We start from the raw sequence: 21632 nt of genomic DNA, 5'->3' as shown, positions 1-21632 counted from the left end.
GATAGTTATCCAGAATGTCTCACATACAGCTGCTGAGGCTGTTCATCAGCGAGCGGCTGACCGCGGCAGCAGAGGAGATATTTGAGGCGGTGGAGAGGACGATAGCGGAGTACGAGGAGGAAGCGACTCGCTCCCAACAGGACAGTAACCATCAACAGGGGCTTCTTCAGGTCGACCTAAAACAAGAAGTAAAACTACACAGAGAAGGTTTGATTTTTTCCCCCTCCCTTCGTGCAGCCTTTAGTCCAGCAGTTCAGTTAGTTATTGAGGTTTTCTGTGGTAAAGTCTCCAGGCATCTTAATGTTACAAGCTAACGTTGCTGCTGTCAGCTGTAAGCTCAGCCTGTCAGAGATAGCCTCGAACTAACAGCAGTGTTGTAGTGACAAATATAAAGGTCGATAAACCATGGCATCCAGTCAGTGAACCTATATAAACAACCACTGATATAAACAAGACTGCATTCAGAAAAAAAACATTATTTTCCATGGTATTATCCTTAATAACTAGGCTATATCTTTAGGCTATATACCTTACTTCAGTTTCATACTACTTGTGTATGTAGTGTTTTGAATGAATCTATGTAGCCTATCTCAGGCTAAAAAGGGGGGTAAACTCTAATCCACAAATAAAAAAGTGGGCAAACTGAGTTTAGGTGGGTTTATACTCCACTATACATCCCTGGCTCCCACTGAGTGTCTGATTTTCTTTTTTTCTTGCCTCTCCCTCTTCACAGCCTCCTCCCAGCTCTTTGCCTGTGCAGAGGAGCTTCCCTTGGAGCAGGAACACTATCAGCAGGAGTGGAGCCCCAAGAGCGGCTACGACAACCCCGGTGTGGGCCAGGAGGACCCGGAGCCCCCGGCCATCAAAGAGGAGCAGCAGGAACCATGGAGCAGTCCAGGAGAGGGAGAACAGCTGCTGGGGATGGAGGAGGCTGATCCCACCAACTTCACATTCACTCCCACCTGCGTGAAAAGTTGCATTTATCCAGACTTGACTCCGTTTCAAACCCACGGTGTGGAAAATGAAGATAGGAAGCCTTTACCCAGCACCTCAGCCGACCAGAGAGCGGCTGATGGAAACTCGGACTCGAGCGGCGAATGTCAGCCCATCTTGCCAGATTGTTCTATAACTCGGAGTGACACGGAGCCTGAGTTGGGTTTAAAAACACTGACAGACTTCAGTATCAGCAAAGACTTGAAATTCCACAGGAGGACGCACACAGGGAATATCCCGTTCACCAAAGCTTGTGAGTTGGAGCTGTTGCACATCAGAGCTCCACCAGAGAGAAAGAGAAGGGACAAGCCGTACTGTTGTCGCGTCTGTGGCAAAGAATTCAGCCACAGCGCGCATCTAGCCACGCACACCCGAATCCACACCGGGGGGAAGCTGTTCAGCTGCCAAGTGTGCGGGAAAGAATTTCGTCATGGCAACAGCGTGATCGTGCACATGAGGATCCACACGCAGGAGAAGCCGTACCGCTGCAGGCTGTGCGGCAAAGAGTTCCGCCATGTGGGAAACCTGAACGTCCACATGAGGATTCACACGGGAGAGAAGCCGTACAGCTGCATAGTCTGTGGGAAGAAATTCAGTAGAAATAATCTGATGACAAACCACATGGCAGTACACACAGGGGAAAAGAGTTTAGGTGTGAAGAGCGTGGGGGGGAGAGGTTCAGTCCACATGCCTCCATGACAGCTGGGATGCTCCGAGTAAAACACTGGAAGAGTTTTGTGCTAAAATGAGAGATCCACCATTTGGGGGGAAGAATGTCACATCTGCTCTTACAAAATGATTGCTGGTGTGAAAGTAAAGCCCACTATGCTTTACGAATAAAGTTATGAAATGCTAATAACTTTGTGGTAGCGTATTTCTTTTCCAAAATGGTTATTTAGTATTGTGGAATGAAACCCTTCACTTTGGTCAAGAGTCATGATTACACTTAATGGGAAATGTGGATATGTAGCTGCAAACTGTGCAGACTTCAGCAGAAGGATCATGTGGCTCAAAGGTGTTGGAGTGAAACTGATCAGGCGTTGTTGGGCTATTAATGTTAACTGTGATGTTGTCCTTGATGAAAATCTCACCGGTCACCAAACCCAAACTATTCCAATTGATTCTGCACCTTAACTTATATACAGTTTAGAAAACACTGTTTCAAAGATCTTTGATTACTGTTAGCTAATTCAGTATTGATGAATTTTGAAATGAATGCAGTTCCATCAAGGAGCTGTATTCAACAGGATATAGGTGTGACAGGCTGACCAGGTGTTCTCTGAGAACGTTTTCTTTGATAATGTGCCAGAATGGAAACAAAGTTGCACCACGCTGAAAACGGGATGAAAAGTTTGGAACACGGGTACAATTTTGCATACAGGCAAATACATGGCAACGTTTGATGGGGAACTTTAACTTAGGCTAGTCCACCATAGATTTCCTCTTCCACATTATGGGGCCTTTTTGGATCCAAACAGATCAAGGACTGGACTGTGGTTGCTATGGTGACGGAATGTCAACATCGTCCAGGTCGGCGAGTTCAGATCTACTGCTATCCATTCTGCTTTGCCAATGCCCCGTTTATAAGGACAGAAATGTCTGCTATGAATAGAAAGTTGATACAAACCCTCGCTGAAACGATCTCTAAACAAGTGAAGCACTGTAAGTATTCAGTTTGACCATCTCAGCCTTATGCTAAGCTAACTCATTTGACGTTACAACGCTCTTGGCTTTCTGCGCTTGAATTCAAATGCAGCCAACATAGTCTCTAGCTTTCGGCAGCAGAAGCCGTCCAAACGATTAAATGAATAATATGTTATTTGACATTATTATAGCACACGAGTCGTCTCACTGTATCATTATGACCCCAGTCAATAAAACAGAGGCTGAGTGTCTGATCCGACTGTTCAACGGGCTGCTGGGGGAGCAGACTGTGGCTGGGAGAGCCGTGCACGGCCTGGACAGAGGGAAGTTCAGGAACATCCTGCACAACACCTTCGGCATGACTGACGACATGATCATGGACAGAGGTACTTTGTCCACTGCTCATTTCATAATCTTAACATTTTGCTTTGCATGTACCACTATAGTGCTGTCAATTAGTCTTTGTGCAGATTATCATTTATTTTTTTCCCAGAGCTAAATAATAGTGTTAGCATAAAACAGATACTAAAACATAAACACTCAAAGATAATCAGAAGCCATTTAAATGCAAGGGCAGTGGCTGAAAATGAAGAGCTTCTTGTTGGTGTCATATCCTCCAGTGTTCAGGGCATTTGATAAAGACAATGACAGCTTTATCAGCGTGAAAGAGTGGATTGAGGGACTGTCGATTTTTCTTCGTGGGACCTTGGATGAAAAAATAAAATGTAACTTTTTAAATCTTTCTTTCATGGCTTAAGCCTGCACATACACACGCACTAGAGTTACAAGCTGTCATCCTGCTACTAACTCTACTAACCCTGTTTATGCGGCTCAGACTGCTTTCATGTATACGACTTGAACAGTGACGGCAACATCTCCAGAGAGGAGATGTTCCACATGCTGAAGAACAGTCTGATCCGGCAGCCCACGGAGGAGGACCCCGACGAAGGGGTCAAAGACCTGGTGGAGATCACACTCAAGATGATGGTAGCTGCTCAAACATTATTGTAGCCTACTCTGTGTGTGTACAGTCATATCTAGATTGGTTTTGTATACACTCTCTGCACCACCTCCTCAAAACACCACACAAACTTCAAATTCCTAGTGTGTTTTGTGAGGAGGCAAGAAGTGATCTAATGTGGTTTCCATTCACAGGACCACGATCACGACGGCAGGCTCTCTTATGCGGACTTTGAGAAGGCAGTGAGAGAGGAGAACCTCTTGCTTGAAGCTTTTGGAACCTGCCTCCCTGATGCCAAGGTAACCATGATGTAAACAATGTTGAAAAACTGTAATGACTTCAAATTCTAGATCAATAATACTCTGCTCTCTGCCTTACACTGTGTTTTCTTCCCGTTTCAGAGCATACTGATATTTGAGCAGCATGCATTTCAGGATCCACTTGACCAGTGAAGAAATCACATTCACTTGCATTTTCAGCTGCATTTTCTTTAATAAAAATATGTTAATAGCTGTTTGTATTCTGATTCAAAATGTGTAAATAAAAACAAGCTGCTGACAAGAACAGTCTAAAGGGTCGTAAACCACAATAGTAGTTCACATGGCTGCGAGATGCCCAGCACCAAGACAGCTGACTTGATCAAATCCGGCGACGTGGTTTCACCTTTTTCTCCACTGGTTTGATGTCAGGAACCGATGCCACCTAAGAATAATGACAAACTTTATTATACTGAATAAGACTGACATGAATTATAACATTGAGACTAAGTACAATGAAGATTTCTGTTTGTTTTGAATTCATATCAGAATGTCAGACATGGGCTACCTGTTTCATCGTGTTCCTGATCAGGCCGAGAGTCGTGTTCAGTGATTCATCCTCCATGTCCAGTTTAGGTGGTGCTGGCAGCTTTGGACCGATGAGTGGCTCGTTTTTTCCCCCCGCAACGTCAAACAATAGGTAGTCCGTGGCCTCTTGCCTTTTGCGTTTCCGGTCCTCCAAGTGTGTGGTCCTCGGTACAAATCTGACCGCAGAAGCCTGATTTGAGGCCATTCTGCTTTCTACGCCTCCGTCTCTGTTAGAAGAGGTTCGGCTGGAGCTTGAACTCTGAGCCGGCTGCTGTTTTGTGTCAGCGATGGCGTTATGTAATGTCCCCATTTTGTCCTCTGTAGGTATAGTCCTGTGTGGATTTGTACGTCTGTAGGAATATTCTTCTTGAGGAGGCAATGGCAATAAAGGAAAGCCTAAATAATGGCTGGTACTTGAACTCTCCCCTGTATGACTGTTGTCAGAGGTTTGATCATATGTTGAGGTGATCCTCTCTGATGTGGCGGCTGGGTCAGATGGTGTGGGCTCCTTGTACAGTTCCTTCTTCTGCTCCTTTTCCCTTACTTTGTAACAATAACAAGAAAATCAGTGTCACTGAATAATGAATGTCAAGTATCGATTTGCAGTGTTTTCATGCCATGTCTGTTCATATGAACTAAAACATAGCCTACCTTTATTCTGAACAGTCCTGATCACGTATCTCCTCCGGTCTTGCAGCTTCAGCCTGGTGTCTTCCACAGTCTCATATTCAGGAACATAGCACACATGTAGCACACCGCCATAGAAACTCTTCTCATCCATGTATCGTTTGGCTGCCCTGAAACACAGTTTTCTCAAGTTTAGCAGCAGAATTATTCAGCAGGTGTATCTCAATTTGCCTCTGCAGTATAACCCAGAAGGTAAGTATAAGATAAGATAAGATAGTACTTTATTGATCGATTGTTCTTTATTGACTGATTGAAATTCAGGAATTAATCTTAGCCTCATCCGAACCTGGCACTGGGGAGCTTCTGGAACTTGACGAGGTAGACCTCGGTGAACTGTTCAGCAGGATACTCGTCCAGAGGCCTGTACTCCTCCACCACACCGTACAGGGCACAGAGCTGAATCAGCTCTGTCATCACTCCGATGGCTGGGACCCCTTGCACCATCACGTAACAAGACTCTAAATTGATGGTGTACACCTGATAACACACAAGACGAACAGGATGTACCCAGTGACAAACACTTACATTTTACTATATCCATCATTTGACTGCTAGGATATCTTTGTAGGCAAAAAACACAGCATTCACCCAAGACGTGGTCTACTGGTACGAGATGCACGCAGGACCATCATGAGAACACTATGATATTTGTCTTTTGTTTGCCGACCGCCCATACTTTAAACAGTAGTAATAATAGTTTTCCCTCTTGGTGGGAGGTAGGCTACACAACGTTTTTCGTGCTGTAGATAGCAGCATGTTCTTACCTTAACTGCTTTAGCTCTCCTTCCCTCCCTATATTTTGGTCGAGAAATGCACACTTTCTGCTGTTCATGGTGTTTGTAAATCTCTGGAGTGCTCCAGCAACCTGAGTTGTTGACAGGCGCCGCCATGTTGCTTGTGTTCCGCCAGCCAGATGCGTTAAGATCATGGATGTGTTAGGTTAAGATAGCCAGAATAACCAGAAAGTACGACTTCCGGTTTTGGCGCTCAGCCTTCAAAATAAAAGCGCAATATTTTAAGAAATGCTGTTTTAAGCCAATTAATTTGTATTTAATGTCCAATCCAATTAGTGAGCACCCAGATTAATATTTGATAATAATGAAAACATGTGCCATTTGTAACTGTAAAGGCTGCATATTACACTGTGCAGAATACATACAGAACACAGACTAGCAGAGATTAGAATTCATCAAGGATGTTATTAAGATTCAAATGGGAAAGCAATTGAGAGAGTACACTCTTTTCAGGGACTTTAGAGAAGAATGGGAGTTTGGATCATTTACAAACAGAGTGGTGATGGCTTTAATTTAATTTGGCTGATTTTGACCTGCTATGACCTAGGGTGCAGAGGGACCCCATCTGTTTTCTTTATGCTTATTTATTTATTTCATAGCTTATTTGTGATATCATTTTCTTTATATCAGTCACACTTTGTCAGTGTAAGCACCTACTTCACTCTACAAATGTCACAGTATTACAGTATGGCGGATTTTGAGGGCCTGCCATGACTTTTCTTAAACAGCTTGGCCTAAATGTTAGTGTGTAGTTAAAGTACAGGTCTGTAGGAGTGTTTTGACACATATCTTGTGCAGTAGCAATGAAAAGTAAACTGTACCGTGTCCAATTTAGTCAGAAAATGTCACAGTGTTTACAGTATGGCTGACTTTGAGGCTCTGCCATGATTTTTCTTGAACAGCTTGGGCCTAAATGTTGGTGTGTAGTGAAAGTACATTACAGTTCTGTAGTGTAGAGTGTTTTAACATAGAACTTGTGCAGTAGCAATGAATGGTAAACTGTGCAGAGTCCACTTTATTCTACAAATGTCACAGTTTTACAGTATGGCTGACTTTGAGGGCCTGCCATGACTTTTCTTAAACCACTTGGGCCTAAATGTTGGCGTGTACAGGTCTGCAGGAGTGTTTTGACATGCAACTTGTGTAGTAACAATGAAAGGTGACCTGTGTAGTGTTTAATCTGTGTAGCCTATGTAGTCCAAAAATGCCAAATCTCTGTTTAATGTAGTGGGGAACTTTCAACTAAATGACTACAACAATTCTTATCATGGAAAAATATTATATAGATTATATAGTATCAGTAGCATTTTGTTGCTTAATTATTTGGGGGTTTTTTTGTGTGCAAAAATAAGTATTTTTAGTCAATGTTTGAGTGTTGTGGATTTGTACAAATTACGCTTTTATTCTGAAAAATGGGACCGGAAGTCTTATTCTTATTTAGGCTGCTGTCGGAACACAAGCGAACAACCCAGAACACATCGATCGATCATGACTGTAGTATACAGTTAGTGCAGCAAGCTCACTGGCATTCATATTATCCGGTTATGTGACAGTTATGTTTAGCAATCAGGGCATCCAGTCTGTTACCGTGGTTTTTAACAACACAAAAAACTGCTTTCTTCACCTTCCCTCGAACTTGATATCACATCTTTCCCTGCAGGAGGTAAGTTAGCTTAGCTAACCAGCCAGCGTTAGCTAACGCCAAGTTAGTCGAAGTTAGGGAAACAAAATGTTTGCTAGCATAGCATGACATGTTTCTTGCAGAACATTTCTTGAAAGTATATTGTTCAGTTTCCTGCATTTTTAAAAACCCAGTTACTATACTAACTTACTTCTCAGTCTCGTGTGTTAACTGGTGTCTAACGTTACCTTATTTGAATACTGTCTTCCTGACATCAACCGTTTCATTAGTTAGCTAACGTTATGTAAAACCCAACGACGCACGAAGTCTTTTGGGCATTGGCTAACGTTTTTATCTGCGAGTGCAGTAGTGTGGAGTAAGCTACACTTCCTAGATCACCAAAATTACAGCCAACCAATAATGAGGAGTGCCCAATAATTGGTCAGGCCCATGCTGCCTTACAAAGGTAAACAGCAGGAACGATTTTTTGTGTGTTTCAAAGGTCAAACGTCACGACTCAAGTTTAGGTTTCATTTTCACTAAAATTATACTAATAGGTGCTGCTGAACATATATTGTCCACTTCCGTACCAAGAATACTCAGGACAGATGGTGAAGATGAAGATAATGAAGTCATTTTACTCAGTTTCACTCTGTCTTGGTCTTTTGCAGTTACTGTCATTCATCTTTGTAGGACAGTGTAGTGCCCTGACAATATTCCTGTGACCACAGTCAAGACTCATCATGTAAGAGAGATGTGCAAGGAAAAGAAATAAAACATGAGCCAAGAAGACAGACAGAAGGGATTTTTGAGGACATTTAGAGAAGAGGGGATATGATTAACGGGGGAGGATGGATGGAAAAAAGAGAGCTGAGTGTCATCAGCATAGCAGTGGTTGTAGTTGTGGGATGTTATGACAGAGGGGGCCAAGTGATCTAGTGTAGAGAGAGGAGGAGGGGGCCCAGGATTGAGCTCTTGGGGTCTCCTGTGGGGTTTCATAATAATCTATGCAATAGTAACAACTATCAGTAGGCCGATACATGAAATATTTTCTTTTCAAGGATGTCAGGGGATACAGGCCTCTTCTGTCCCTTCTCAAGAGGCCTTGGCGAAAGCTTGGGTTGTATGGATGGAAGAACTGTCAAACATGTCTGAACAGTATTAGTCTGTAGTTCTAATGCATTGTGCATTGGTCTGAATATTGTTTTGGCTCTGTCCCCTGGATGATGTGAGAAAAAATTCTATTGACCATATTATCATGTAGGCCTACTTGTGCGTTTTAGTTTTAAATCCAATCATGATATAATATTGTTTTGGTAATACATATTCACAGAAATACTCCAAAATGTAGAACATAGAAACCATAATTGTCATACAGCTGCTGTTGTGAAATCTCTATTCTAAGTGGCTTTTCCTGGGGAATGTCCTGCAGGAATGCAATGAGCCAAGCTGACTGGGTGTTATCACCATGATAAAATTAATGTGGTAATCAGTATTTCCACCATTGGTTTCCATTTTGCCTCATTTTTACCAGTGTTGTAGCACTTCCCTTTCAATTTCACATGGTGGCGACAAAGCATTCAATTTTAAATGGACCAGGAGAATGGGTAAAGGGCAATATATTCTTTTAATTTAATGCACTGTCACTTAAAAGTCTCACATCCTGTTTTGCTTGGGTCCATTGGTATCCTTATAACAAATGGTGGAGTTTGTCTTTTAAAATTGATGGGCCTGTTATCCCCACTTCACCATCACAATACACTGTGGGTGGTAGCAAGCAGTGCGAACCAACTTTAAAAGTTCTAAGTTCAATTCATACAAAAGAGTACGGCACTTATCTGGGTTTACCTCATGGATGACTATAGTATTGTAAAAAGTAGAGTGCATGACATGGTTCCCATGGCATTTGCACAGGCTTTTCTCCTGCTTTTCGCCTAGGTCATGAGTTGGGTCAGAGCTAGATTATTTCAACCCTCCTTCAGATCCACCATTAATCTCTTATATGACTGTGTAAACACAACTAAGAAGAGATGAACCTGCTCACTGTCGGAAAAAGGAGAATGATTATGATAGAGAAATTAAATGGATGAAGTGCTAAGGTGACCAGAAAGTGCTACAACAAAAAATATGTTGTGTGTTTCAGAACCAGGCTTTGGAGTTATCCTGGGGCGATGGGTCTTCAGTGTTCCTCAGCTGGACTCGAAATAGAGCCTCCTCTAACCTGGAGAACCATAAAGTGGAGCTGTGTCGGCAACTGGGAGATAAGCTGGGACTGAAAGATGGAGAACAGGTAGGGTCCACAGTGAGGAATATGTTCTTTGCTCCAATTTCCATTTGAATAGTCCATTCTCTCTGTATGCTACAAACTGGTAATCTCAACTGTGAGCCACAGTTTAGGCTGACGAGCTGTTTGTAATGACTGGTTGTATGGTTTTGTTCAGGGCTTCCTGAGGCCATGTCAGCAGGTCTCATCAGTGCATCAAGTGTTTGTGGAGCCTCTGTCTTCTGATGACTGGGAGATCTTGGTGAGTGTGCATACTGACTTACAGTAATGTGTGACCTAATGCCTACATGGCAGGGGTATATAAATGTGGTCTCTGACAGTGAATGTTTGAATAAAAAAAAAAACACTCATTGCTCATACAAAGCAGCACTCCATTTTATCTAAGAGAAGTTGCTGGTGCTCTTATTATGAGGAGACTCATCAGGGACAGGCTCATGATCCAAAACCATATTTTAAGAAACATTGCTTTATTGTCTATAACCTGTGACACCCTCAGGAGCTCCACAGTGCAGCACTGGAGCAGCAGCTGCTGGATCAAATCAGAGTGGTGTTCCATGATGCCGTGTTCCCCGTGTGGGTGGACCACCGCACAGCCATCTACATCAGAATAGGTCAGAGTTACTGCATTAATTCATTATACCGCTTTTTTCTCAAAGGACGAAAGAATGACAGTCTGTTTGATATGCCTTTTCTTGTACTGAACTGAGAACTTGATGAGGAGACAGAGATAGGGGAAAAAGATACTAAACATAGGCTTTGATAGCTGGACCCTATGTGTGCAGACCAGAAATGTAATGTTCCAGTATATAATAATCCTAAAATACTATGGTTCTGTGTACTTAGCATGGCATTTGTTGAGCTTCTTTTTTTAATTTTATGACCTGGGCTTTGCCATGGACAGTATGCATGAACAAGAGTATCATCTGTTTCTAACTCCCTGCAGCATCTCTCTCACCATCTGTGTCCTACGGTCGCCTGGAGCAGTTCACAGAACTAGTCGTCTCTCCTAAGAGCCGCACTGGAACTAGCAGCCTCACTGGCTTTCCACTCACAACCAGTCAGAACCAGCACCTTCACAGCCAGTCAAACTCTGGCCTCTTCCCCTCCCTAGGGTCATCATTAGAAAGTGGTGTTCAGGAAACCAGTCTTTACTCTTCTGTTGATTGTGCTTCCTCTATCCCTCAAAGCCACCAATGGGGTGGCATAGCTGACCTAAAGAGCCTGCTACGCTACATGCTAAAGGGTACTTACGACCCTGTTAAGGAGGTGCCCCCTGTCCCTGACATCCCTGCCCTCCTTACTGACTCTGTCCACAGAGTATGCAGTGCACCTCCTGACTCTCTTTGCACTATAAGCAATGCTGCAACTGGGGTGATTCATTTGTTTCCTTGGAGCCATGGTATGGATGCTGGGTCGACTGGAGGCCAGACTGCAGTGACATATGGCCTCATCTCCAAGGTCCCCTCCCCTAAAGAAGTGAGGGACAGAGTCAAGCAGGCTATGGAGAAAAAGAAGACCATAGGTGTTTCCAAGGTCGCTGCTGCTGCTACTGCAGGGGATGGAGGAGAGCAGGTGAAGGAAGAGGAGGCCACGGTGGTCAGGGTGGTGTGCCACCACATGGAGAAGCTAGCAGGCAAGCAGAGGTGTTCCAACAAGGGAGAGATCCATTGTGGAAGAGTCTGGGTGAGTATATCGTCTATAGGTGACAGAGGAATGGTTGATTATGATCCATGTATCTACTGTAACAATAGATTAACTATGGCTCTTTCATTGCTCAATGCGCAGCTGGGTTATATGCTGCTATATCTCTTACAAGAATTGTGATTTTTCAGATCCCACAGCACTTGGCGACAAGGCTGAATATTATCCCCCATTCAACAGTAAGAATTAAGCCAGTCACTTCAACCGCCAAAGTAGCCTCCACTATTCGCCTACAGCCTTTAAAACCACTGGTGAGTGCTGGAGTCGACTTCTATGGTGACAGTATGGTGTTAATGATCAAGTCGTTTACCTATTCAACAGAGTTCTTCTAATTTCACTTAACTACAACAACAGTGTGTAAAATGTAAAATTGTAAAAGTTGTACGATAAGCTAGAACTTTCCCTTATTTCCTTGTGATCTTTGACAACATTTCTTCAGGCTGAAGAGGATGATGATGAGATCCAGACAGCTTTCCTAGGTTGGCTGCACACACAGAGTCATGAACCACTAGCCTGTCTGACCGCACACTCCAGCATCATCCTCCTACACGGAACTGATGGTGAGACATTCATACATTTCCTTCACAAGCTTATTGGAAACTATTATCTAAATGCAAACATATAGCTGTGCGATAAAGTCCCTGACATGTTGAATACCATTCTAAGAGGTTAAAAATCAGATAATACATAACATATTAGAATTCCTTTGAGCTGCAATAAAACTTCACTGTTTTCTCCTTTACCTTTTTTTTTTTTAAAGCAAAGTTAGAGTTTGCTTTAACTGTGTTGAAGCCGGAGCCAGAGAGCGATCCTCCGGACCAGCTGTTTCTACTTGCGCCGACTGTCATCCAGAAGGCAGACATAGAGGTAATAGCCATTCGTTTTGTAATTTGTCCATAAATATTTTAATGTAGTTTCCATAACAATTCATAGCACTGTATAATTGTATGTGGACTATGGATAAAGCAGAATGTTGCGAGAAAGCCTCTGTGGTGCTACCAAGCTTTCAGAAAGCTCACAGTTTCCATTACGGATCACATTCAGGTAGACAGAAAGCCGGTAACCACGCCAGCCGTGAAAGTCTTAGCTGACACACCAAACCCTGAGCTTCCCTCTCTGAATACTCTTGGGTAAGTCAGTTCCTACTATTTGTGAGCTTGTATGTGAACAGTTTAACCGCTTGTGGTTTAACACAACAGTGGCCAGATAAGACCCTTACTTCAACATTCATCATTTTCCATTTCTCTCACTCCACTCCGTCTTTCCCCAGTGGGATGGAGGAGCTGAGTAGGACTGGATTTGAGTTCATCTCCCACAGCCTTCTGGGTAGTCCCCTCTCACGAGAGCTGGGTTCCACTGGACGGGGACTCCGAGGGGGAGCTCTACTCATCACTGGTGCCAAGGTACCCCTATAATAATCATAATCATAATCACAATCACAGCACTTTTCAAAACAGTTACAAAGCACTTAACAGGGAGTAAATGAACGAAAGTACAAAGTAAAGAGCAATGGAAGCAAAACAAAAAACATTGAAGTAAAGGAAGAACATGAAAGCAATACATAAAAAGGGACACCAAGAACAGCCAATTAAATCATGAAAACAAGTCTACAAAAGAACTGATGGTGATGATACTAATTTAGCCAGCCTAAGTTCCTCGGGTCTCGGAGCACTGATGGCAAAGGTCCGATCAACACTACAGGATACTCTACACAGCTCCTATGTCTAATTCTCTGTCTTTATCTGAGCAAAGTAACAAAGCAGTTGACAGCACTTTTACCTGAACCAGCGTTGTGCACTGTCTAACATATACTGTGTGCTATGTTGTGTCCTCACAGGGGAGCGGGAAGAGTTCTCTCTCCAGAGCCCTCTGCAGGAAAGCTAGAGAAGATCTGGATGCACATGTGGAGGTGGTGGACTGCAAAAAGCTACAAGGTCGGAAAACACACATACACACCTAGGATTAAAGCAAGTCAATGGTAGCCAAATAGGAAACAGAACTTGATTTTATTCATGACAAAATGTTTTTTTTTCTCTAGGCAAAAGGGCAGAAACTGTGAGACAGATGCTGCAGGACATGTTTGAGCAGGCAGCGTGGAGGCAGCCCTCGGTGGTTCTACTCGATGACCTGGATCATGTGACGGGGGCACCAACCTCACCAGAACATGAACATGGCCCTGAGGCGCTGCTACAACAGCACATTGCACAGAGTAAAACATACATTTTATACTACATGTGTTTGAGTTTGACTGAGCATGTCCGTCGTCATGTATGATACACAGACAACAATGATATTACATGATGCTTCTGCTCTGTTTGTGTGTCCATACAGGTCTGAAGGATGCGGTGGATGAGCTGGTGGTTCACTCCAGCCTGGTGTGTACTATCATCACCAGCCAGACTGAACTCTCCCTACACCCCTCACTGACTGAGGTGCAGGGATCCCACTTCATCCAGGGCTTTGCACACATCCAGCCCCCTGACCAGGTCGCCACACACACACACACACACACACACACACACACACACACACACACAGAAAATGGTACAAAAACAAACCAGCAGTTAATACTGTCTGTCTGTGTGCTTTTGTCCTTCAGGCCCAGAGAGCAGAGATCCTGCGCTGCCTGATCCTCAGGAAGAACAGCCTATCAGAGGAGACCCTACACACTCTGGACCTGGGGGCCGTTGCCAAGGAGACAGAGGGTTACGTGCCCCGAGACCTGGCACTGCTGCTGGAGCGGGCCGTCCATGCAAACACTGTACAAAGAGGACACAGTGACCAGGGTACCAAAGACTTTGGTTCCACTAAGCTAAAATTATCTCATTTGTCCATAATGTTTATTCAGAGATCAATTTTAAGTAGTCAAAATCCTCAGTTTGTGTCTTTTAATAAAGTTGATGCTGATATACTGTGTCACTCATACATTTCCTGTTTGTGCTCTGCACCTCATAGGTATGTGTCTGTGTTGGAGGGACTTTCTGCAGGCTCTTAAGGGATTCACCCCTCCGTCACTGTGGGGGGTGGATCTTCATACCCCAAGTGGGGTGGGCCTAGAGAGGGTGGGTGGGCTGAGAGAGGTGCGACAGCAGCTGATGGACACCATCCTGCTTCCTGCTAAGGTCAGTCTCACTGTCAGTCTCACTATCAACCAATCGGAAGACAACCTGGTCTGATTTCCAGTTAACTGGGCGTACCACAGTGCCTTATGTGAGGTGTGGAAGGAACAGAAATTAAATCATAAAAATAGAAAATGCTTGGGAAATGGGAATTGAAAAATTGAGTGGTAATTGTCAAGTGATTTGATAAATCCACAGATTTTATTAAAAAGAGGTGATTTGGTAAAAAAAGATCATCACTTGTCATTAATCATTCATAATTTTTTGTGTACTGTATTATATGTATTGTGGGTCTTTTTTATGTTGCAGTATCCCATCCTGTTCTCCAGTCTTCCTATCCGCCACCGCTCGGGGATACTGCTGTATGGAGCTCCTGGCACAGGGAAGACCCTGCTGGCAGGGGCCATGGCCAAAGACAGTGGTATGAACTTCATCAGCATCAAGGTAGGCTGGGCTTTGGCTCTGATAGTCAAACAGAAGACCAGGTCTTTACTAGAGCAACCCATGTCGTCAGTGACACAGGGTATTTGCTTTTCCCCTCCTAGGGACCTGAACTTCTCAGTAAGTACATTGGAGCAAGTGAGCAGGGAGTCCGGGATGTCTTCCAGAGGTCAGTTCACAATTCCACTCCCAGCAGCATGATTTGTAATTGGTAACGTCTAATGTGTGTTTGTAGGCATTATAAGCCACACTCTAATAACATTTCAAACTGTTTGAACAGTTTCCGTCCCTCTGTCTGACTGTGCCCTCCGCCCTCCATTCCAGGGCGCAGGCTGCCAAGCCGTGCATCCTGTTCTTTGATGAGTTTGACTCTCTGGCCCCCAGGAGGGGCCATGACAGCACAGGAGTGACCGACCGCGTGGTCAACCAGCTCCTCACCCAGCTGGACGGGGTGGAGGGGCTGCAGGGTAGGGTCATACAGCAATACATATAGCTTGTCATGTTTGCTATGGAATATACAGTAGTATGTGCTCTGCATTTGAGTCAGAGACTGTCTTGGTATACTGAACTGATTTTCTTTCAGTGCTACTTGTCAGTACTGCCAGTAGTCTTGGTGATGTTTTTAATTTTAATGACTGAAAAGAGTCCCTGTGTCTGTGTTCATTATTAGGTGTGTATGTGCTAGCTGCCACCAGTCGTCCAGACCTGATAGACCCGGCCCTGCTGAGACCTGGACGACTGGACAAGTCCCTCTATTGTCCTCCCCCTGACCTGGTCTGTTTAATTAACATCATTCATTCACTTCTAACCATCAATCAATAGCACACTATGCTTTTATAATTTATCACAGAAGCCTATGTCCATAAATCCTTAAAAGAAACAAAATAATTCTCAGTGATGAGTCAAGACAGGTCCCCTGTGTTAATCCATACAGTATATTATCCATGAAGCAACTCGCTCCTCTCCATGTTTCCAGGAGGCTCGTGTGGAGATCCTGCGGGCTCTGAGTGCCGGCGTCCCTCTGGCTGCAGATGTGGACCTGGAGCAGCTGGCAGCAGCCACAGAGCTGTTCACCGGGGCCGACCTGAAGGCCCTGCTCTACAACGCCCAGCTGGAGGCCGTCCACAGCACCCTGGGGACCAGCACACTACATGTCAGTCTGGTGTATTTGAATGATGCCACCACTGATGGGCTGACTGTGTTGGGGATGGGGTTACCATTAGCTAGAATGGATGTATTTTCATCATTTGCTGTGCTCTAACAAATCGGCAATGCCATAATGTTTAGTTGTGTATCTAAACTTTGGTTCTCTATTCCTGCGTGGCGATCAGGAGCTGACCTCCGGTTCAGACAGTGACATGAGCCTGTCCTCCATGATCTTCCTCAACCACAGCAGCGGCTCAGACGATTCGGCGGGGGAGGGCGAGGCGGGCCTGGGTCTGGGGCTGGAGCAGTCCATGGTTCTCCTGGAGCACAGCGAGCTCCAAGCAGAACCCGAACAGCAACGCAGCAACGTCTGGAGACTCTACTTTGGGAGCTCCTACGAGTCAGAGCTGGGGAACCCATCGCTTTCAGGACTGGTGAGTTGTGTTGTCAAGATACCAGAATTTTTACTTCTTCTTCTAGAGGTGATGTTGAAAAGTTCAGTGTTAAAGGATAAGGCCGGTGTTTTTTAATGCATTGCTAACCGTCAACAAATCCTATGAAAATAACAAAATCAGCAATGATTTTGTTTTGCCAGCAAATCTCGTCCATGTAGCCGGTGCCCAATGCAGCCATGTCCCAGCAGCCATAGAACTCCATTGTATTAAAAAAACGATTAAAAACACGTCAAAGAGCCATGCCGTTGCTCTGGGCAACATATTTCATCATCACGATGCACCGGGCCAGCCGACTTTTTCATCAAACAACTTAATAAGCCGGCTGTAAACACTTTGCGATCTCAGGAAAGGAGACATGCATGGACATATACATGAAGATATACACTTGCACATATAAATGCATTAATATAACACAGGCCTCTATTTATAATTGTATCGTTTCTCACTTAATGTGTGTGTGACTCCATCTTGTCCTCTCTTCCACCTGCCTTCCCAGAACTCCCAGTGTGTGTCAGGGCCCAGCTCCATGACCCATGACCTTACAGGGGCGTCGGTGCGCGACCCCGGCAGCTCCCTCCCCCCGGCCTACATGTCCGCCCTCCAGAACGGCTATGAGGAGCTGGGCCAGGAGCAGCTGGAGCGCCTCCTACAGGACATTAATAACATAAAGAGCAACTGCAGGAGAGCCAACGTGAGTTACAACACAAGAGAAGGACATGAGATAGACAACATGGGAAAACAAACTACAGATCATCATTAACTAAACATTGCTTTGCGGCAATGTTTAGTTAATTCTGCTCTATTTTATTCTATTTTACTCTGTTCTATTCTATATTTCTCTGTTCTCCTATTTTATTCTACTCTGTTGTATTCTGTTCTAATTTATTCTATTCTTTTTTAAACTATATTCTACGCTACTCTGTTCCATACCAATCTGTTCTACTCTATTCTGTTCAAAAGTATATCACTCTGACCTGTTCTTCTCTATACTACTCTATTCTACTATTTTTGATTCTGTTCAACCCTGTACTACTCTATACGAGTCTATACTATAGTCTATACTACAGTACTCTATTCCATCTATTCAATACTACTCTTTTCCAGTCCATTCTATACTAATCAATTGTATTCTATACTACTCTAATGTTAGTCTATTGTATTCTATACTACTGTATTGTTCTCTATTCTGTGCTAGTCTAATACGAAGAGTCGTTACACTGCTTATGTAATATACTGTGTGTGTGTGTGTGTGTGTCTGTGCAGGAGGAGTGTGTCCGGGTCCATTCAGCCTCCAGCCAGCCGGGCCTGCTGCTGTGTCAGGCCCATGTGAACTCGGCCCTGGCTGTTACCACACCGTCCCTCAGCAAGGCCGACTGGAAGAGATACACAAACCTGTGAGTATTAGTCCACCAGACGAGATCGCTGTTACTGCAACTGTCAAGGCAATACTCACATGCTGTTGCTGGATGAAAATCTCGTAACTCCTAAATAAAAGTAAGCTCTACAGGAAGTAAGAAAATTATTATTTCCAAATTGATGTCCAATTTTCTTTTGGCAAGAATCTATTTGGAAAACCAACAAAATTGGGTGTTTCAAAGCTGTCATCCAACAGCATCAGTGTAGTTGTAACACAAAAGCTGATATTCAATCCTGTGCTGTTTCTGTCTAAAGCAACTGGGTCTGTGAAAGGTTTCTGTTTCATACGGTATTCAACAGGAATTTCTTAACTTGTATCACCCTGTTATACTTTTTGTGAAAAGTGGAACTCACAAGAATTACAGCTGAGCCAACTTAGAGAAGTTGTTTTGCAATACTGTTGACTCACCTCTAAGGTGTCAAGTAAAAGACAATAAACAACTGTCTTAAAGCTGGCAAAACACAAGACAAATGGCTGCTTCCCTGTCTCTGATTCCATCAAAAGCTTTAGTTTAGTTCAAGTTTGGTTTTCAGTGCCATAGCATACCTCATCAAAATGGAAACACAAAGAAATACAGACAACAAAAACACAAGTAAATACATTGTTTTTTAAACATCATTTCTTTCTAGGTATGAAGCCTTTGGCGGTTCAGGAGAGGGGAAATCTCAGAGCGCAGTCACGTTCAAACCAGGACAGCGTGTGACTCTAGCTTGATCAAACACATTTCTGTTTCACTCATCAAATTAGGTTTTTGATGTTTAATGCTTGAGCTATTTATAATATAGTTAGCAATGTAATTTGTGAACAATTGAGAGCTTAAAAGGCAATGTAAATTAAAAGTTTGGTATAAGTATTATTTAAGGTTTCCTACTGACTTGATTATGAATGTAATACATTTAACTATGTATAATGTAATTACTGTACATATGTATAATGTCAGAAAATGAGTTTTATAATTATTGGTAGAATTAAGAACAGATATCTTGACCTGTATCACTTTATGAACTGACTGTGTTCCTTTCATGATGTTCTGTTAACAGCCACTGGATGGAGACATAATAAACTGTGCTTAATTTTATGACCCTATGAAAACATGAGCTGAGTGCGCTTTTGCTTTGCTAGTATGTCTGTGTGAATGTTAGATTGATAATTAGATTACCAGAATTATTTAAATGCAAATTTGTGTTGGATGATGGCACCTTGTCACACTGCACTGCACTGAATGTCAGGTGGGCCAGTCATGAGTCATAACTGTCCAAAAATTATTTGACACGAATTTGGTCATACCTATACACATATAAATTAAAGTAAATGTTTAACTTCCCAAAACTCACATAAATTCTTATATCCCTGCAGGAATATGGGAGATTCATTAAGAGCTGTCAGCAGATGGTGTTTTGAAACCCTAAATATCAACACAGAGAAACTGGCTCACAATTTTGCTGAAACTGCAAATTTTTATTTCCACCATCAGTAGCCTAGACCACTGGTTCTCAACGTGGGGTCCGGGGACCTTGAGGAGGTTCCTGGGGGTCCCCAGCAAATTGATGAAGTGTTAAACCTCACCATTACTTCATTTACAAGAAGTTAACACAATTACAGAATGTAGAAGAATGACTATTTTGATCATAGTTTCACTGTTATTTCTCTACCTACAATACAGATAGTCATGGAATTCTGGACAAACTCATATCTAACAATAAATAATATTCTCCGATTTGGGTCCGAGACACAAAATCATGTCAAATGGGGGTCCGTGGCCCTAATGTGGACTAAATTAGGGTCCTTGATATGAAAAAGGTTGAGAATCACTGGCCTAGACTATAGGTTTGCTATGAAATGAGGCAGCTTAACTTTGGTCCTCCTTTTCTCTGTCAAGGCTAATAGATCCAGTCCAGATACAAGTTGGTTGGGTAATTATCAGATCTGTATCAGATTTGAGCCTCTTTTAAATCCGATCCTGAAATATTTTTCCTAGACACCAATGAAAAAAGTTTGATCTAAGCTACATATGATCAGAAAGTCTGATTGTTTGGCCTTGTGTGAATCCAGCCTTAAAATGTTGCTCTGGAAATGTCTCTGGATGCACAGCAAGATGGAATATGAAATGGCTATGCAGTAATGAATCATTGATTTACTCTGATGCTAATGCCAATTACTGGATTAGTCAGCTCTGCTTTTGTTTATGAAATCAAACGCATTTGTCTATTTATGACTTATTGATGTCTTTGTCTTATGGGTGCACCAGTGCTGCTAAAGGACCATCTGAGAATATTGGTTTGAACAGGAATGATATTTTTATCTGTTCTGTGATGTTAAACCAGTTATTATGATTGAAAGAGGCTTCCTAGACTAAAACGTTCATTGCAGCGGAGACATCATTGAATTTCCCAGTCTTAGCACTAGACTTAACTGCCTTTGAAACTGAGCTTTGGACCCTCTGAAGTCCTTTCATACAGCGTTCTCATACATAATGTTAATAATACTAATTTCTTCCTACTGCTACTGTTGAATGTGATGCATTTTAATGGGAAGTTAATGGTAACATCAATCGGGTTGCAGTTATCTTATTACAGAAACTTAGCTATTGTAATCCATAATCCAGTTTTACAATCCACATCTTTCATTGAAAGAGGGGTAGTCTTAATATGATTTAATGGTCCCACACATTAATATAAAATGAGAGGCGAGGGAGAGGTGCAGGGTAGATCTAGGGTGTGGGAGGTGAGGAAGAAAAAGAAAAAATAGACTTTGCTATGGAAGTAAAGAGAGAAGGTCATTATATCCCTTGTCTAATAAGACCTGAACAGCCCAGCTGAGTAAACAGTGTCTGCAGTTATAAAGGAAATGTCATTATAATGGAACAAATATTTGCCTTCAAACACCTTGATTTTATCATTAATCAGGGAAATAACTCACAAAACATGGATGAGCAGTCATGAGGGAATTTCCAGACAGTTCAAGGAGATATTCCTTAAAAAAAAAAAAAAAAAAAAAAAAAAAAAAAAATTGATTCTTGATCAATAACCAAGTTCCCTCTTGGGATATTCAAAGTGTTATTTGTTAACAAAGCCAGCGGTGATTAATAGGAATTAATTTTCTTCAGTACTGCATGGAAGCCATTCAATTTTCTTTCATAAACTGCAGTAAGAAGCTCTAATAATATCAACAGCAACAGGACTGTTTTAAAGGATTTGTATGATGTTTTGAAGGAAATCATTCTTATTTTAATTGTAACTATATTTAGATAGGTGTGAACAGAGCCAACTATAATTTACGTGAATGTGTTTTTTGTGCAAACACAAAACTGGATGATCTTAACAATAAATTGTTACTGTCCCAAGATATAATCTCACTGTATTTTATGCAATCACTGCACCCTTCATCATTAGTTTATTTTTTTTCTTAAACTCTAAATACATGGAATTGAGAATTCCATGTGTTTCTTTGTGATATAGAGTATATTATATACTATACTTGAATAAAGGTATTTAAGGCAATGTAGATGGGTCATTTTATATATA

The 21632-nt window shown here is 42.7% G+C and overlaps 4 protein-coding genes across 4 annotated transcripts; 3 read left to right on the top strand and 1 right to left on the bottom strand.

The window, feature by feature from the left end:
* On the top strand, positions 1-1810 carry LOC139927894 (uncharacterized). Its single transcript, XM_071920196.2, has 2 exons — positions 1-207; positions 734-1810. The coding sequence occupies exons 1-2, from the start codon at positions 15-17 to the stop codon at positions 1690-1692; spliced, it is 1152 nt and encodes a 383-aa protein (XP_071776297.2). The 5' UTR covers positions 1-14; the 3' UTR covers positions 1693-1810.
* A 685-nt stretch (positions 1811-2495) lies between these two features.
* On the top strand, positions 2496-4050 carry clxn (calaxin). Its single transcript, XM_071920137.2, has 6 exons — positions 2496-2655; positions 2865-3023; positions 3258-3362; positions 3473-3624; positions 3793-3897; positions 4000-4050. Exons 1-6 carry the CDS (start codon positions 2496-2498, stop codon positions 4048-4050), a joined length of 732 nt encoding a protein of 243 aa, XP_071776238.2.
* Positions 4051-4113: 63 nt separating this feature from the next.
* rbm48 (RNA binding motif protein 48) lies at positions 4114-6029 on the bottom strand. Its single transcript, XM_071920138.2, has 5 exons — positions 5895-6029; positions 5417-5607; positions 5095-5240; positions 4424-4986; positions 4114-4300 (listed from the first exon to the last, which is right to left on the bottom strand). The coding sequence occupies exons 1-5, from the start codon at positions 6018-6020 to the stop codon at positions 4238-4240; spliced, it is 1089 nt and encodes a 362-aa protein (XP_071776239.1). The 5' UTR covers positions 6021-6029; the 3' UTR covers positions 4114-4237.
* A 1393-nt stretch (positions 6030-7422) lies between these two features.
* Positions 7423-19259, top strand: pex1 (peroxisomal biogenesis factor 1). Its single transcript, XM_071920135.2, has 24 exons — positions 7423-7587; positions 9689-9835; positions 9987-10070; positions 10326-10440; positions 10773-11512; positions 11662-11781; positions 11970-12090; positions 12291-12397; positions 12575-12660; positions 12801-12933; positions 13368-13464; positions 13569-13739; positions 13862-14016; positions 14130-14316; positions 14486-14652; positions 14959-15093; positions 15195-15259; positions 15415-15557; positions 15761-15864; positions 16067-16243; positions 16422-16670; positions 17188-17382; positions 17955-18085; positions 18738-19259. The coding sequence occupies exons 1-24, from the start codon at positions 7480-7482 to the stop codon at positions 18820-18822; spliced, it is 3822 nt and encodes a 1273-aa protein (XP_071776236.2). The 5' UTR covers positions 7423-7479; the 3' UTR covers positions 18823-19259.
* The last annotated feature ends 2373 nt before the right edge of the window (positions 19260-21632 follow it).

The sequence above is a fragment of the Centroberyx gerrardi genome, chromosome 19, assembly GCF_048128805.1.
Source record: "Centroberyx gerrardi isolate f3 chromosome 19, fCenGer3.hap1.cur.20231027, whole genome shotgun sequence".
Taxonomy (NCBI): Eukaryota; Metazoa; Chordata; class Actinopteri; order Beryciformes; family Berycidae; genus Centroberyx; species Centroberyx gerrardi.
This window is presented reverse-complemented; position numbering and strand designations above follow the sequence as displayed.